A 16,875-nucleotide genomic window follows, 5' to 3' on the forward strand; every position below is an offset into this window, starting at 1 on the left:
TCCGTGTCCCCTCGCGGGGCTCGCTGCGCTCAGCACGCTTCTATTCTCTTCCACACTTTCTATTCTCAACTCCACGACGACGTGGATAGTGGGGGTATGAAAAGGTCATAGGACGTGTACCGCTGCGCTCGCCACGCTTCGGGTTGGCATTGATAGTGGGGGTGGTACAGTGTGAAAAATGACATTTGGGGTGCATTTTACATGATTTCAACTCATGTCCATAATTTCAGTGAAAAATGACATCGCATCAGATCGCATGCGATCTCATGCGATTTTTGCGTATACGATGCACATCGTGGGAGCCGTGATTGTACACAAGTACCGTACAGTGTGTATTACAATGATATGATTTCCTTCCATTCATATGAAGGGGGTAACATCGGCATATCTAAATACATTTTGGGGTAAAAGGTAAAAAAGTTTTCTGGCCTAGACACACAGGGGTAAATTTACTAAGATGGGTGTTCTACGGAATATAGGATGTTGCAATGGGCAACCAATCAGATCCTATCTATTATCTTCTAGAAGTTGCTAAACAAATAAGAACTAGAATCTGATTCGTTGCTATGGACAACATCCCATCTACCATAGAACTCCCATCTTAGTAAATAAACCCCACAGTTTGAGAACCACTGTTCTAATGGGACCCAAGCGAGCCACAGACTGTGTTTGAAAAAATGTCAGACAGGAGCTGATTAGCTGTCTGCTTATCACTCTTCATTTTATCACTTTTGAAGCTTAGAGAATCTGGCCCAATGTCTAGCTGCCTCGGTGTCATCATTGACTCCTCCCTCTCTTTCACCCCCCACATTCGTGCTCTCTCACAGTCTTGCCGCTTTCACCTACGCAACATCTCACGCATCAGACCATTCCTCTCCACTGACGCGACCAAAATTCTCATTCACTCTCTTGTCATCTCCCGCCTTGACTACTGCAACATCCTTCTCTCTGGGCTACCTCTCACCCGCCTCGCACCTCTCCAATCCATTCTTAACGCTGCTGCTAGGCTCATCTTCCTCTCCCGCCGCTCTACCTCCGCCTCCCCCCTCTGTTTATCTCTTCACTGGCTCCCCATTCCTTTCCGGGTTCTCTTTAAACTCCTCACCACCACCTACAAGGCTCTCTCCTCCTCCACAGCTCCCTACCTCTCTTCACTGATCTCTATCCACACTCCCTCCCGTCCTCTTCGCTCCATCGCTGACCGCCGACTGACCTCTCACCTAATCACCTCCTCCCACTCCCGTGTCCAAGATTTCTCTCGCGCTGCCCCCCTGCACTGGAACAACCTCCCGCCACCCATCAGGCTATCTGATTCCCTTACCTCCTTCAAGCGCTCCCTCAAAACCCACTTTTTTCGACTAGCCTATCCCTCCTCCTAACCTCTTTTGATCCTCCTATCCTGCCTCCGTTCCTACTTATCCTATTGTATTTCGTTCGTCCACCCACCTATTTTTAGTATGTTAACTCTTATGAGCAGGGCCCTCCTTCCTCACGTACTCACCCTACCTCATTACCTCACCTGTGCTCCTGTCCTGTTCTTCCCTTCCTCTACTTCATCTTCGGTCTCCTTGACTATTTTGACACCTACTTCTGAACTGATGCTGATTTTAGTTCTACCAGCTATACCCCTATTTATACTGTATCTTTCTACACACCCTGTACGTTACCTTGTAATTTGTTTTTTTTTTGTTTGCTATGTACGGCGCTGTGGACACTTTGTGGCGCCTTATAAATAAACGTACTACTACTACTACTAGGTAGACAGTAAAAAGGTTGACACCAAAAGTTTTACAGTCAATAGGCCGCCAATTAGGGTTTTAAAGATTTTTGGGGGACTTTTTCAAGCTATACCATGCACATGGACTCCGAACGGGAACGATGAGGAGTGCGGAGCGCAGTGGTATCGGAGTGAGACACCTGGTTTAAAGCTACAGTAAGCGAACCAGGCGGTGATACGTACTACACGAATTGGGGGCCCACGCGCTGATGGGTTGACAAACAAAAAAACACATGAGAAACTCACGTTGACTGTTTTATGTGTCTATATTTTACACTTCAGGTGGGGCAGATGTAACATGTATAGCTAGCAATCTAACAATATTGCATAGATGGGAATCAATATAGCCAATCAGCCTTCGGCAGCTATCTATCCTATGGCTTACAGGTAACTTCACTATTGAGCCCTTCTGTCTAGGCCACACACAGTAAACTATCACTGTTACCATAACAACACAACACAGGTTTTCCGCCAATGCGCATTTCACTTTAATGGCTTTATCAAGGTCGCACATGACCAGTAGCGGTGCCCGAACTGCCCTTCTGAGAGCACAGAGGCTGAAGCAGCACTGACAGACCCCTACCCAAACTTTAGTATGGTACTTGGCAAGGCCTGATCCCCTTCACAGCATTAAGACATGTTACATTGGTATAAAGAAACCCGCCCCAATCTGCATAGCTCCACCCAGTTTGGTAATAATTTTGACCCTTTCATGGTTGTAAATTAAGGCATGTAGGAGATACAGTATGCTATTCTGCCCTTGCTTATACATACACACAGTCTAATACTTTATTTTATACATATATTTGCCTGTATGGCTGCTGCTAATACATGTGTGATGACATCACAGTGGTTCTATGATGTCACAATGCCTGGTGAGCCAGGACGGAACACTAGGAGTCATTCTGTTGCCTGGTCCCGACTTGTGCAGTCAGAGCTTTTGAATGTGGCTGAGTATTCAGCATTTTCAATTCTTATATTGATTTTGGAGAGGAGCAAGGAGAGAGAGGAGGAAGGAGGAGACAAACGGGAGCAGCCGTGCGCTGCGTCCCGTTCTATAGTGGCAAGGTAAGTAAGTGTGCTCTTATTTCTATTCGTACTTTGTTGTTTGAGCAATTAGGGTTCTTCATGGATTTCTTAAGGGGCGAGGCTCACCTGAAAGTGAGGTAAACTTCAGCCCACCAAAGCCACACCCACCCCACCACCCAAATACCCAACACTATGCTGTGACGTGTACGCTTACACATTCATGCATATGCGCCCGCACACTGGAAAGATCGTTCGATGGTTACTCACCATTGAATGATTTTTCCTCGTTCATTGTGAAAAGTAAGTCAGGATTTACTTTTCAGATGAACGCTTTCATTTGGGGGCAGGCGCTGACATCAAGTGACCTCATCCGCCCGTCCTGAACACGCAGGGTCATGATTGCGTGTGCTGGTCTCTACCCAGCTTTTCTATGGGCCTGTCCACTATTTTCACATGCACATTATTGAGCAGACCCCCACCATCGGGGACCTGATAAAAGTAATGGGCACAATCTGAACAGTCCTGCTGAAATCCCTGCGCCACCAGTTGGTCGCACTACAAATGGGAAAACAATTCAGTAGCACCTTTTGGGAGCCATTTACTGTGCCGGCGCTGAAAACAACTAGATTCCGTCCATTATGACTAGAAGGAATATTTGTGTATAGCTTATTTGTTATTTACTATTTTTATTTAATCTTTAATTAAGGTGATGCAGAGTGTGTCCAAACTTCCACTAGAGAGGAAAATGGCCCAATTAACATCAATGGGCCAAGTCAAGCAAGAGCCCCGGGAGAGGCAGACGCCCCCGGCACCGCGGGTAAGACAGGCTCCACCGCCTCCCCGCGAGAGAAAGGCCCCACCACCTCCCCGCGAGAGAAAGGACACGCCGACTCCTCACGAGAGACAGGCCCCACCGGCACCGCGGGAGAGACAGGCCCCACCGGCACCGCGGGAGAGACAAGCCCCACCGCCTCCCCGCGCGAGAAAAACCCCCTCATCATTGAGGAATTCGCCACCGTCAACATCCACGGAAAGGCAAGAGCCCCCGTTACCAACCACGGAAAGGCAAGAACCACCGTTACCAACCACAGAGTGGTATTCACCCCCGGTATCAACCACGGAGCGGGAAGAGATCCCATTTTCATCCATGGAATGGCAAGAGTCCACGTTACCAACCACGGAGTGGCAAGATCACCTGTTACCAGCTACCGAGTGGTATTCACCCCCGGTATTAACCACGGAGCGGGAAGAGCCCCCATTTTCAAACATGGAATGGCAAGAGTCCCTGTTACCGACCACGGAGTGGCAAGAGCCCCCGTTACCAACCACGGAGTGGTATTCACCCCCGTCAACATCCACGGAGAGGCATGAGCCCCCGTCAACATCTACCGTGTGGGAAGAGTCCCATTCAACATCCACAGAGTGGTATACGTCCCCTGTCACCACCCACAGAGTGGTATTCGCCCCCGTCAGCACCCACGGAGTGGTATGCGCCCCCGTCACCATCCACGGAGTGGCACGCGCCCCCGTCACCATTTACGGAGTGGCAAGCGTCCCTGTCACTGGAGTGGCATACACCCACTTCACCATGCAAGGAGTGGTATGCACCCCTGTCACCATCACGGAGTGGCATACGCTCCCAATGTAGAGGTGTCTCCCAAGATCTACCATCTTAGTAAATTCACCCCATAATGTGTTATTTCCAACAACAATTTGTGTAATAAAATCAGTGGTGAATAATACTGTCTCTCTGTGGTTATTTCCTCAATTGGAGCATCTCCATGCTGGGTGAATGCTTGGGGGCTACAGTGTCAGAATATGTCAAATAAAACGTGTATATTTACTTTTTAAAATAGGTCTACACACATCTCAAAGGGTTCCTTGGTCTATGAGGAGACATGGCCATTACCCATGATTCTCCTGTCTACACACATCTCAAAGGGTTCCTTGGTCTATGAGGAGACATGGCCATTACCTATGATTCTCCTGTCTACACACATCTCAGATGGTTCCTTAGTCTATGAGGAGACATAGCCATTACCCAATTATTGTACTATATATTTTTTTTTATTCAATATTTTTTATCGATTTTTTGCATGAGAAGACATAAAAGAAAAACAAAAAACAAAAAACACCAAGTATACAGCACACCACAAGGTACTAAATCATATCATGATAGGTAAAATTGGTATATACAGTATCAGGAGTGTTAGCACAGTTGCAAAGCAGAATATAAGAAAGTGTATGAAGGAGATACATCATAGATATAAGGATGAGAGGATTCATAAAATAACAGTATAGCCTCACAGGTTCCCGTAGACGCCATACGGGCACCAAGAGACCCACACATCTGAATAAATGGATCAAACACAGGACAAATTCCGCCGTACCCAACTAAAGCCTTGGTAACTAAATAGGTGCCCAGAATAAAATAAAATATATATCAAACTCAACACAAAAGAGAAATCCCAAAGCAACCCTCCCTATATAATCTATCCCCAACTGAGGCATACTTGGATCCCTAAACTTACTATATACCTTCCCCACTAACTAACTAACCTAACCACTCCCATCCCTCCCCCCCCTCCTATTGTGAGGCAAAAAAACCGAATGACCCTGTGTCAGGATACGCCTAGCTCTCCCACAAAATACTAATTAAAGCAGCCCCCCTCCATAGAAGGGTCAGAAAAGACAAGCAGGATATCTCAAAGACAAGCAGGATAAATGACAACACTAGACAGGTAGTAGAAATTGGAAACACAAGCAGGATATATGGTTACATATCAGCTAACGGGCAGTTATACATCAACATATACATCAACATGCAGGTAAATAAAAATAATAAACTTGGTGGGAAATGGCAGCATCATGAGTACAGAGTTGAAAAGTGTCAGTCCGGCCAGCTCTCGACATCCCGACCTAAGATGGAGAAAGTACCAAATTTGCTCCAAGGCCCTCCAGAACCAGAATAAGAAGTGTACCATACCGTAGGCATAAATATCAAGTCCCAAAATCCAAAGGCATCCAGCAAGAGCACAGGAGAAGTCTTTGAGGAGTCCGCGGCATCTTCACAGTAGCTAGATACAGTATGCAGTGACTAGAATCTGCACTGTTAGGCAGTAGCGTGTCCAGGATAGAATCAGCTACAGTTATAGGCCCAGATGTATCAAGCTTCAAAAAGTGATGAAATGGAGAGTAATAAACAGCCAGCCAATCAGCTTATACCTGTCATGTTACAGGCTGGGTTTGAAAAATAACAGGTAGGAGCTGATTGGCTGGTTGTTTATCACTCTCCATTTTATCACTTTTGAAGCTTGATACATCTGGCTGATTGTGAGAATGGAAGGCTCACAAGATATTGTGCTCTTGCTGGATGCCCGTACACACTGGGCGACTTTGAGCTGAAAGTCGCTCAAAACAGCAGGTTTGATCGGCTTTCAGTTCAAAGCCGCCCAGTGTGTATGGCCCGTCGATGAGCGGTGAGCGCTGCTGCGCGCTCCCGCAACATCGCCGGGAAAGCCGCTCATCTGCTGGTAATACCATCAGATGAGTGGCTTTCAGGACAGCTTTGCATAGCGCTACGCTATGCAACGCCGTCCTCCCCCTCCATCGGCGCCGGGCAGGGGGAAAGCCGCTCAGTGTGTATGTACTGAGCGGATTTCCCGCAGCGTTGATTGTCATTATCGCTGGGCATAGTCGCCCAGTGTGTATGGACCTTTAGGATTTTGGGACATGATATTTATGCCTACGGTATGGTACATGCAACAGATTCTTAATACATCTGCTGCCCTGTTCTAATATCTGGAGACACAGAGGCGGCGATTCTTACTGAACTCACACAACTAGAAACTCTTTTCACATAAAGTACACTAACAGCGACCACGGCACTGTCCAAGCCCCAGCTGCACAAAATATCACAGTTTAAACAAATGATGACGAATATCCGATTCCTCTCCTGTTCTGAGCGACCTGCAGCCACAGCTCACATCTCATGGCAGAGACGGGTAATTTAAAGCTCAAACATAAATCCTGGGCACTTTTACAGAACAGCGGCGCTGACACCTGTGTTCTGTAGAAAACAATGAACTGTTTACTGAATAACTCCCCTGGTGAAGTGTCTGAGATGTGTACGGCTTGATAGACATTTACACTGACAAGATGACTGAACGAGGTACGTTATTGAGGACGGCAGCTGGGAATTAGTCACTATGACACGTCGGATGAGCGCTGCAGTGCTGGTCAGACTGGGAGTGTGGCACCTGGTCATGGGTCACTGGTGGGAAACACACTTCAGATGCCATCAGTCCGCAGCCAATCAGCGATGTCACAGATGGATTATCGGCTCTGAGGGACAGGAGAGACAACGTTCTCAAATTAACCGTCAGGGGCTGGCTGACTGTCGCAGATTGCCTTAGTGCAGTGGTTCTCTCAACCTCAGTCCCCAGGACCCCCACACAGTGCAAGTTTTCCAGGTCACCTGGCAGGTGCACTAATTACTGACTGACACATTTTAAAAGATCCACAGGTGGAACCAATTATTTCACCTCTGATTCTGTGGAGGTCCTGAGGACCAAGGTTGAGAACCACTGCCTTAGTGCATAACGTCTATTCCTTCCTACAGTGAGGACGTTAGTGATGGCTGGTGCACAGGCAGAGAGGTGCTATGGCACCTGGCAACCATTAAGAATCTAGAAATGTATTACCAATTCCCTATGAATTTGGAAGGCGAGATCTAGAAATGCATTATAATCCGATAGATCGTTAGTTACTGAAAATACTTTCCTATGCACCAGGTATCACAGATGGCCCTGATCATCTGTACACTATTGAGGTATAATAACCAAATATAATACACTGTGGGCTCACTTACACTATACGGGTGCCGGATGATGCTCTGACAGTGGGTATCCCGACAGTCAGTATCCCGACTACCGGTGCTCCGACAGGGGGGATCCCGACTCACAAGGGCTTTTTTGCGCTCGCCCCCCTGTCGGAGCACCTGCAGTCAGGATCCCGACATCGGGATACTTATTGTTGGGATCCCCACTGTCGGAGCCCCATACCACACCCACACTACACACCATGTACCATTAAGCTGGCCATAAACAATTTGGTGCCATAGCAAAGATACTGTCATATGCCCCGTGGCAGATAATCCATCCACCAAGCTTAGTGTTCAGAAGGCATAGGGAACATTCTCTACTCACTACACAGCACCCTAAGCTCTGCCCTCTACCAGCAAAGCACAAATCACAGCCCCCATCATCCCTCTCCGAACACAACCCAGGTGAATGCACCCATCACCCCTCACTCAGCATAACAGCCCTCTCCAATCACAGCACAGATCACAGCCCCCATCCACCCTTTTAATGCACAGTACAGATCACATCACAGCACCTCTTCCCCAGCACAGCACAGTTCACAGCCCCTACCAACCCTCTCCCAGTACAGAACCTCTTTTCCAGCAGAGCCCCCCTTTCCAAGCAGAGCACAGATTACAGCCCCTAATCCACAGTCTCCAAGTACCTCTTCTCCACCACAGCACCCCTTTCCAAGCACAGCACAGATCACAGCCCCTTATCCACCGTCTCCCAGCACAGCACCTCTTCACCACAGCACCCCTTTCCAAGCACAGCACAGATCACAGCCCCTTATCCACCGTCTCCCAGCACAGCACCTCTTCTCCACCACAGCACCCCTTTCCAAGCACAGCACAGATCACAGCCACCATCAACCCTCTGCCAGCACATTACAGATCATAGGACAGCCCCCCTTCTTCAGCACACCATAATAACGTGCCCCTCTATTATGTAGTGGCATCTCAGAGATGTCACAGATTCCTGGCTGGCACAATTCTTGCATCCATCACTTACCCAGCAGCTTGGAGATGATATAGAGGGCCTGTCCCCACAGGAAGAGCTTGCCATCCCGCCCACAGTTACTGGGAAATCTCTTCTGGCTATTGGGGTTCAGCTTCTCGGCCTCCACAAAGTCAGCTGGCACGTGGTAGTATTCAGGAACCACTGGGCACCCTGCAAGGATGACAGACATGTTAATGGCACATGGGGAAGACTTATACTGACAGAACCAAATCTGTCCAATATGATTACTCACATAAATGACCAACAGCCCCATATATAACTCTGTCCAAGAAGGGGTTAAGCTATTGCACTAGAACATCTCACGGGAGGGACAGAGTTAATATGAAGTATACTGTATATACTTTATATATTATACAAGAAAATGTATCACTCTCTCTGATAGAGGATGGGTATATACAGCACTGTATCACTCTCTCTGATAGAGGAGGGGCATATACAGTACTGTATCACTCTCTGATAGAGGAGGGGTATATACAGCACTGTATCACTCTCTGATAGAGGAAGGGTATATACAGCCCTGCATTACTCTCTGATAGAGGAGGGGTATATACAGCACTGTATCACTCTCTCTGATAGAGGAGGGGTATATACAGTACTGTATCACTCTCTCTGATAGAGGAGGGGTATATACAGCACTGCCTCACTCTCTCTGATAGATGAAGGATATATACAGCGGTGTATCACTCTCACTGATGGAGGCGGGGTATATACAGTACTGTATCACTCTCTCTGTAAGAGGAGGAGTATATACAGCTTTGTATCACGTGCTCTCTGATAGGGGAGGGGTATATACAGCTTTGTATCACTCTCTCTGATAGGGGAGGGGTATATACAGCTTTGTATCACGTGCTCTCTGATAGGGGAGGGGTATATACAGCTTTGTATCACATGCTCTCTGATAGGGGAGGGGTATATACAGCTTTGTATCACACGCTCTCTGATAGGGGAGGGGTATATACAGCTTTGTATCACACGACCTCTGATAGGGGAGGGGTATATACAGCTTTGTATCACACGCTCTCTGATAGGGGAGGGGTATATACAGCTTTGTATCACACGCTCTCTGATAGGGGAGGGGTATATACAGCTTTGTATCACACGACCTCTGATAGGGGAGGGGTATATACAGCTTTGTATCATGCGCCCTCTGATAGGGGAGGGGTATATACAGTGGTGCATCACTCTCACTGATGGAGGAGGAGTATACAGTGGTGCATCACTCTCACTGATGGAGGAGGAGTATACAGTGCTGTATCACTCTCTCTGATAGAGGAGGGGTATATACAGTGGTGCATCACTCTCTCTCTCTGATAAAGGAGGGGTATATACAGTGCTGTATCACTCTCTCTAATAAAGGAGGGGTATATACAGTGCTGTATCACTCTCTCTGATAGAAGAAGTATACTGTATACAGTGATTTGGAGTTACTGTTTATTACAGGGAGCTGATGTTGGCTGCATTCCCCTGAAGGTGGCACTGAGCGCAGGAAATTACTACACATTATATTCTGAAACAATCCACGACAACTGCTGCACACAGAGTGAATGGTGCACTATGTTGTCAAGTGTCAGCAAAGGAATATCCATCAAAGGGAGGTATAATGAATCACATAAATCAGTTTTCATGCAGGCAGCGCCTTCCAGAATACCAACACATGAAGCAGACGGACAATGAGAGATGTTGGCGGTCAATCACCAACAATTCAAAAATATAGTGTGCGCCACAGATTGGACGGAATTTATTCATGGTAAATGGAAACGGGCTTGCGGAGATTGGCGCCACCAGACATTAGTAGGGGGGGGGGGGGGGGGGGGGGGGGGGCTAGGTTTAGTTATCAGCAGCAGCAATAGAGTAGCGGAGGAAGGGAATTGGGAGTGGACACAGGTTTCCAGGCAGCACAAAGTGCTTGGCTGCGGTGCTGCCCGTTCCCCTGGCAGAGAATGATCGCTTACATTTCCAAGCATGTTACATTACAGCGATGTGCTATATAATTACCAATACCTTGATGTATAATGCACACCAGAGGACGTGTTCCTGCTACTCCATGGCAGAACATTCTGCAGCCTTGTTTATCGCGCTAGGAGCTGCGGAACATTCCCATAATAGAGAGGGTGTTCTTTCCGAGAGGTGCCAGGGAGCGCTCCTGTCATTAATTCTGTTCGGCTACACAATGGAAGGTGCCCCAGCGCCCGCACATGACTCCTTTTCCAACTACAATCGCTGCTTTCTGTGCAGTCTCGCTAGTTATTTATCTTGACAAAAAGCCCCTATTGCTGTAACACCGCACAGGAAAACGCTTTGAATATGGAACATTTAAATCGACTGTCAAACACTGTAATTTTCACAGCGCGCCAATCTGTGCAGAACAAAGCAATGCAAAATCTATATAAACCTTGTGCAAGCCAGGCGATCCTGTGTCCCTGCTGTGGGGAATGACTGTGACATCCCATCACTTTTATTTCATTTACTTATCGGTTGTCAGGAAAGTGAACAACGCTAATGTAAGAGACAATTACCACAAACACATTCCTAGGATCGAGATACAAATGACGAGAAGCAGTGGTACAGAGAGCACGCTCTGATTGGCTAACAGCCTGACGTCTTCTACATGTACAGTACACTGTATTTACATTATATACCATGTGAATTGCGATTGGATTTTCAGTTGTCCTCACACAAGGAAGAGGAACTGCACGGGATTTGGAAGATGCAGGGTGCTATAATGAGAGCTCTCTATAGATAAATATACCTAGTTATTTAGATTTCACAGCACATTATAGATCTATATACATTTATTACAGAAGAGAGAGTGGGAAGAGTGCGTGCTCGGCGGCACTCTAGTAATATAATCACTAAGGTGACATCGCCAGCACCAGAATTTCTATTACTTCCGATCAGTGCACTTTTCTCCGTCATTGTCCCCCTTTATCTTCTTCCTGCTGCACTCGGGCTTCTGTGTTTCTATTTCACATTATTGATTCTTTTAAAAGCGCTGCTTTGCTTTTAGCCATCTTGAGCGCGTGTCCCCCTTTTAGCCTGGTGCCCTTTCGCCCCCTCCCTACAGGCTGAAAGCGGAGTCCATTATTAGCAGGTGTACAGTCACCTCATGTGGCACGGACGGAGCCTCAGCTCTCCTGCTAACAGAGCTCATCTTGTTGCTGGCAAGGGAGCAGCGGAACGTGGGCGAGTTAGCACCCAGAATCTGCACAAGCCTAGTATTGGGGGAAAAGGGCATTTCTGCCTTATCCAATATTGCCTAATACACTTAGGGCCTGAATCAGGTTGGCTGGCTTGGCTGCGTATATTCGCTGCCTAGTGAGCACCTTAACTCTGCCGAACAACCAGCCCCCAGAGCCCGAATCCCTTCCCTAACATAAGCAATCATTCGATGGTCGCTCACTATCGAATGATTTCTCCTGCCTTCGTCGAAACTGACTTTTATTACAGCCGCTATCTGCCGAAAAGGGGGGCGGGCACTGAGGTCATGTGACATCAACCGCCCGCCCCATGCAGACATCGGCCTGCCTGCGTTCCCAGAGGAACACCCAGCATTTCCTTAGCGTGAAAACGCTTTGGCGTGAGTGACACTCGCCGAAAGCTTTCGCCCAGAGGGTTTGCACATGCGCAGACCCCCCACCATCGGACACAGGGCCGAATCGGCCTCTTAGTTAGATAGCCGCCATCCCCACAAAGGAGCTAAAAAAACGTGCAGTTCCTCTTCCTTGCCTGGGGTGTCACACTCAGCTGTGGTGCTTTTAGCACAGGTCTGGTCTGCATATTAGTGTTGAGATACAGACCACACTGTGCTAGGAACACTACAGCAGAGTGTGACACCCCAGGCAGGGTAGAGAAACTGCATGGGTTTTGGAAGATGCAGCGTGCTAGAATGGACACTAAAATATTGCTGCAATACAGTGTAAAACTTCCATGCTGTAGTGCATACATGTACAGTGTACACATGATTTACAAACGTCATGGGATCTAACATGGATACAGAGTGCTATTATTACGGTAAAATCCCTTCTCCAAAATACAGTAAACCAATGGTCTGATTGCACCGGTGGCAGCCATTTTGTGGATTTAATATCTCATGGCAGCAGACCATTAATAAAATGGCATAGAAACACAATGGCCGCCACAGTGATGTACCAACAACGAATAAACGTACAGGCTGAAAACCATGTGGATATGGAATGAGTGGCTGCTTCCACCGTGTCCACATTTTAAGTAGCTCTAATATCACAGATTCTTCAGGGAACAAGATGTCTACACACTATAGTAACAGGAGCTGACAGAATGTCCACATCGGAACACATAACGTACCATCGAATGCCAAGAAAAGTATCGGGTCCAGGAGAGCCTCAAACTCTTTCACTTGCTCGGCGTTTCCTCTGTAGACCCCTGAAATAACAGAGAGCGTTGTACCTCAGACAGCATACTCATTAACAGTTGTATTTCTGTCACACTTTCCTGCGTGTCGGCCTAAGAGCCCCATAAGTGACGCATGCTGCCACCACCCCTCCCTGCGTACACGATAAGGGTGTTCTGCTTTCATAACGGGAGAACAGAGCTGTTGACACAGTGATTTCACCGTTGGTCTCCGCTGCACCGGCAGCAGATGGAGTAAACCTGTCGACCTAACACATGTGTCGAACTAGACCCCTGGCGACCTTTCTAATGGTGTCGACCTAATGACTGTCGACCAACTTATGGTCGACCATTCGACCGTAACCCGAAGTGGTTTTTATCACTGGCCAATCATCTTCTACCTGTCATTTATCAATCCAAGTCTGTAACTTTACAGTTAGGAGTGGATTGGCTCCTAACTGGCAAATGGCAAACAAGCTCATTATCATTATTACATTTATATTCGGAATAAAGCATCCCGCTCACACACAAAGCATGTAGCTGGCTGACGATGGAATGATTTTCAATGTGAAGACTCTCTAAACCTCTCATAAATTAAATTGCCCCCAGTAAGTGAGGTTTTCTTTACCGCCTAGAGTTCTGTGACGCGCGATGCCTCACTGGGGAGGCAGCCATGACGCTGGTCTGGAGTCAATACTGCTGCGAAATCCAATCAGTTACAGCAGGAACAGTTGACATCACTGAGACATGAAGTTAGTGATGTCACTGATGACGAGAAAACGGACAGGCCGCATAATTGAGACGATCCTCTTAGACAACAAAATGGCTGCCTCACAAAATAAGGTATCCTATAGTGTTGAACGTCTAAAAAATATAGCAATAATTGTGATGTTATGTCTATGTTGGGTGTTACAGTATGTCAAGATACGTCCAATACAGAGCACAGTGGCATTTCAGTGCCCCGTGTGTGAAGGCAAGTGCAGCATGCAATAGAGATATCGAAGGGAATATTGCAAGGCCAACACAAATCAGCCAATCTGGATAAAAACGCTGGTGTTTTTGTAGTTATTGTGACAATAGATGCAACTCTTAAAGGGCTGATCTGATAAAGGCTCAGTCACATTATGTCCTCTTTCTAGGGGGCATTACCGTACGTTCATGTTCATCTCCGTTCTGTGCCTCCAGGTCCAAGGGGCTGCCAGCCCCATGCAATTTAGTTAACACAATGACGCCGCAAAAACTGATGGTCTAGACAAGGCCCAAAGTGTGTAATGTATTCTGAAATTTCACAATGGGCACGACCAGCTATTTATGTTAGAACATTAATGTGAGTTTTGCAGGATTCCCTCCTCCTCCCCCCCAGCAAACGAGACCTGCTGATTTATCAAGAGGCACGGTTCCGTCTAACGCTCATTAAACAGTGGGTCTCCAGGAATCCCATGAACAAGAGACCCGGTGGGGAACCTATGGACCCGGTGGGGAGCCTAGATATCAATACTTAATAACAAGCATAAGGAAAATGCAACCTTCCAGCCGCTGTCGTGCTGTAATCTTGCATTGAAAAAAGGACCATGAGTCAGAAACTTACCATCAATGATCATGTAGATAAAGAACAGCGGAAATTCACACTCAATCCCGTCGAACAGCTGTCAATAAATGGAAAAATAATAAGAAAAATAAATAAACATGAGTGAGAAATGACATCATCGGTCTGGAATATTTGTGCCGCGATGGCATAAATTTCCACTGAGAAGACAGAAATGAAATATTGTGCCCAATGTGCTAGCAAATAGGCTTTTGTAATTCTAATATTAAAAAGATAATATTTTGTAAAGAGACGTCTCCTCGCTCATCTCGTCCTGTGAGGACGATTTAGCTTCCTGTGTAAACTTGTACTGAGCTGTGAAATTAAACAGAACAATGATGAACCCTTCAGCCCTCACTCAATCAATTGTCCGCTGACTCTTAATTGAGAGCGGAAGGTGGGGAATCAGGAGGCGAGGGGCTGCGCAGCCTGCGAAACAGTGCGCAGATTTATTCTATAAAGCGACGGTTCGCATAGCATACGAAATCCAACTGTAAAAACAGACTACGCGTGACAGTGATGACAGTGATCAGCTATGGCAACATACTTAGGGCCTGAGTCAGCTGCACTGCAGGTGGGGCAGATGTAACATGTGCAGAGAGAGTTACATTTGGGTGCAGTTATTTTGTTTCTGTGCAGGGTAAACACTGGCTGCTTTATTTTTACACTGCAATGAAGATTTCAGTTTGAACACACCCCACCCAAATCTAAATCTCTGCACATGTTACATCTGCCCCACCTGCAGAGCAGCATAGTTTTGCCCAATTTTGTGCTATTTTTGCTTTGCCAACAAAACTGAATCAGGCCCTTAAGCCCAACACACATAAGGGATATTGTGAAAGACATTGCTTAGAAAGAAGCTTCTGAGCGATATCTTGCACAATATCGTCTTGTGTGCACACTCACTATCCTTAACGATGTGCGCTCCAGTGCGTCGTTTACATCACTCGCTGAACCTGCAGGTCAATTTGGCTATATGGCCAACGACCCGCATGACGTCACTGAACTATATAATTCAGTGTGTACCAGTGGCGGCTCTTACCATTTAGGAGGGTGGCTGCCGCAATGCGGGCCCACCCTCCTCCGCTGTCGGTGCCCCCCGCCGCGATCCCCCATGCCGTCCGGGCCGCCGGTCCTCTGCATGGGGCCAGCACATACGCAGTAACTTCATACATGCTAATCATGCGCTGGCCCCGGAGGCTTAATTACGGTTCTTGAGTATGGCACATGCGCAGTATCATCTGCCGTACTACGCATGCACAGAACCCGAATTGGGGGCTGCCGCGCATTTGCGCACAGAGAGGCATCCCAGAGGGAGGGAACACCTCCCAATGGGACTGCCTTGAGTGAGTGGCAGGTCGGACTTCCAATAGGAAGTCACTGCCAATCACATTGAAGCCAGAGCAGTCTCACAGACTGCATCTGGCTTCACTTTAGGCAGAGACAGTGGCGGATTTTACCTGGGGGGGGGGGGGGGTGTGTACACTGGTGTGTACACTAAATTATAGCCACCCTCGGCCCACATTGTTAACTACAGTATACCGACCGTGGCCGAGTTCCCCTAGTGTACGGGGCTTTAGTCATTCTGACAACCGGAATCCCATCTGTTGGGACGCTATCTATACCCTTGGTCGCCAATTCCTATATTTCACCATACACAATCACAATACCGCGGGCACAGTTTGGGCAAGGTGGCTAGTTGGGTTCACCTTAGGTTATTGCCACTGATTGTACACCAGGTGTATAGCATATGAAGCATAAGTTATAAAAACTTGCAAAAACCCTCCAAAAACTTAAGTTGACCATTGTCATGTCAACCATTTGAACCGGTCACCTTTAACACCTTTCAACCTTTCTTCGGTCGACACTTTGTATCTGTGGACCTATCATCGTATACCCTGTGAGATGGGTAGGAATGATTACCCCCTAAGGATCATACAAAAGTATATAAAACAAAATAATACTTAGAAGGACGGCAGAGTGGACCTTTATTTCTGCAGGTTTGTAATATCGCCTGTTCTCGTCTTCTAGCGCCGTCCGATAACCGTCCCGAAGAAAGCGCTTGAACCCGTACTTCCCTTTGAGTTTGCGCACAATCTTATCCATAGCCTGATGAAACAAGGCGTCATCATCCACGGCGAACGCTGGGTAGCTGATACAGGTCAAGAGAGCCGTGTCGGTGTTCTGATAACAGAGAGAAAAAGCTCAGAAAGTTGTACGAGTTCTAACAGGTA

The 16,875-nt window shown here is 47.2% G+C and overlaps 1 protein-coding gene across 4 annotated transcripts in view; it reads right to left on the bottom strand.

Annotated features, from left to right (window-relative positions):
* LOC146045878 (phosphorylase b kinase regulatory subunit beta-like) overlaps nucleotides 1-16,875 on the bottom strand; it is a 210,242-nt gene that overhangs the window by 59,340 nt on the left and 134,027 nt on the right. For all 4 annotated transcript variants that reach the window (XM_083164989.1, XM_083164987.1, XM_083164990.1 and 1 more), the window contains 4 exons: nucleotides 16,628-16,825; nucleotides 14,645-14,702; nucleotides 13,012-13,089; nucleotides 8,680-8,838 (listed from right to left, as the gene is read on the bottom strand). In XM_083164989.1, coding sequence (XP_083021115.1) covers nucleotides 8,680-8,838; nucleotides 13,012-13,089; nucleotides 14,645-14,702; nucleotides 16,628-16,825 — 493 coding nt within the window. The remainder of the gene's footprint in view (nucleotides 1-8,679; nucleotides 8,839-13,011; nucleotides 13,090-14,644; nucleotides 14,703-16,627; nucleotides 16,826-16,875) is intronic.

The sequence above is a fragment of the Crinia signifera genome, chromosome 11 (assembly GCF_055691185.1).
Source record: "Crinia signifera chromosome 11, ASM5569118v1, whole genome shotgun sequence".
Taxonomy (NCBI): domain Eukaryota; kingdom Metazoa; phylum Chordata; class Amphibia; order Anura; family Myobatrachidae; genus Crinia; species Crinia signifera.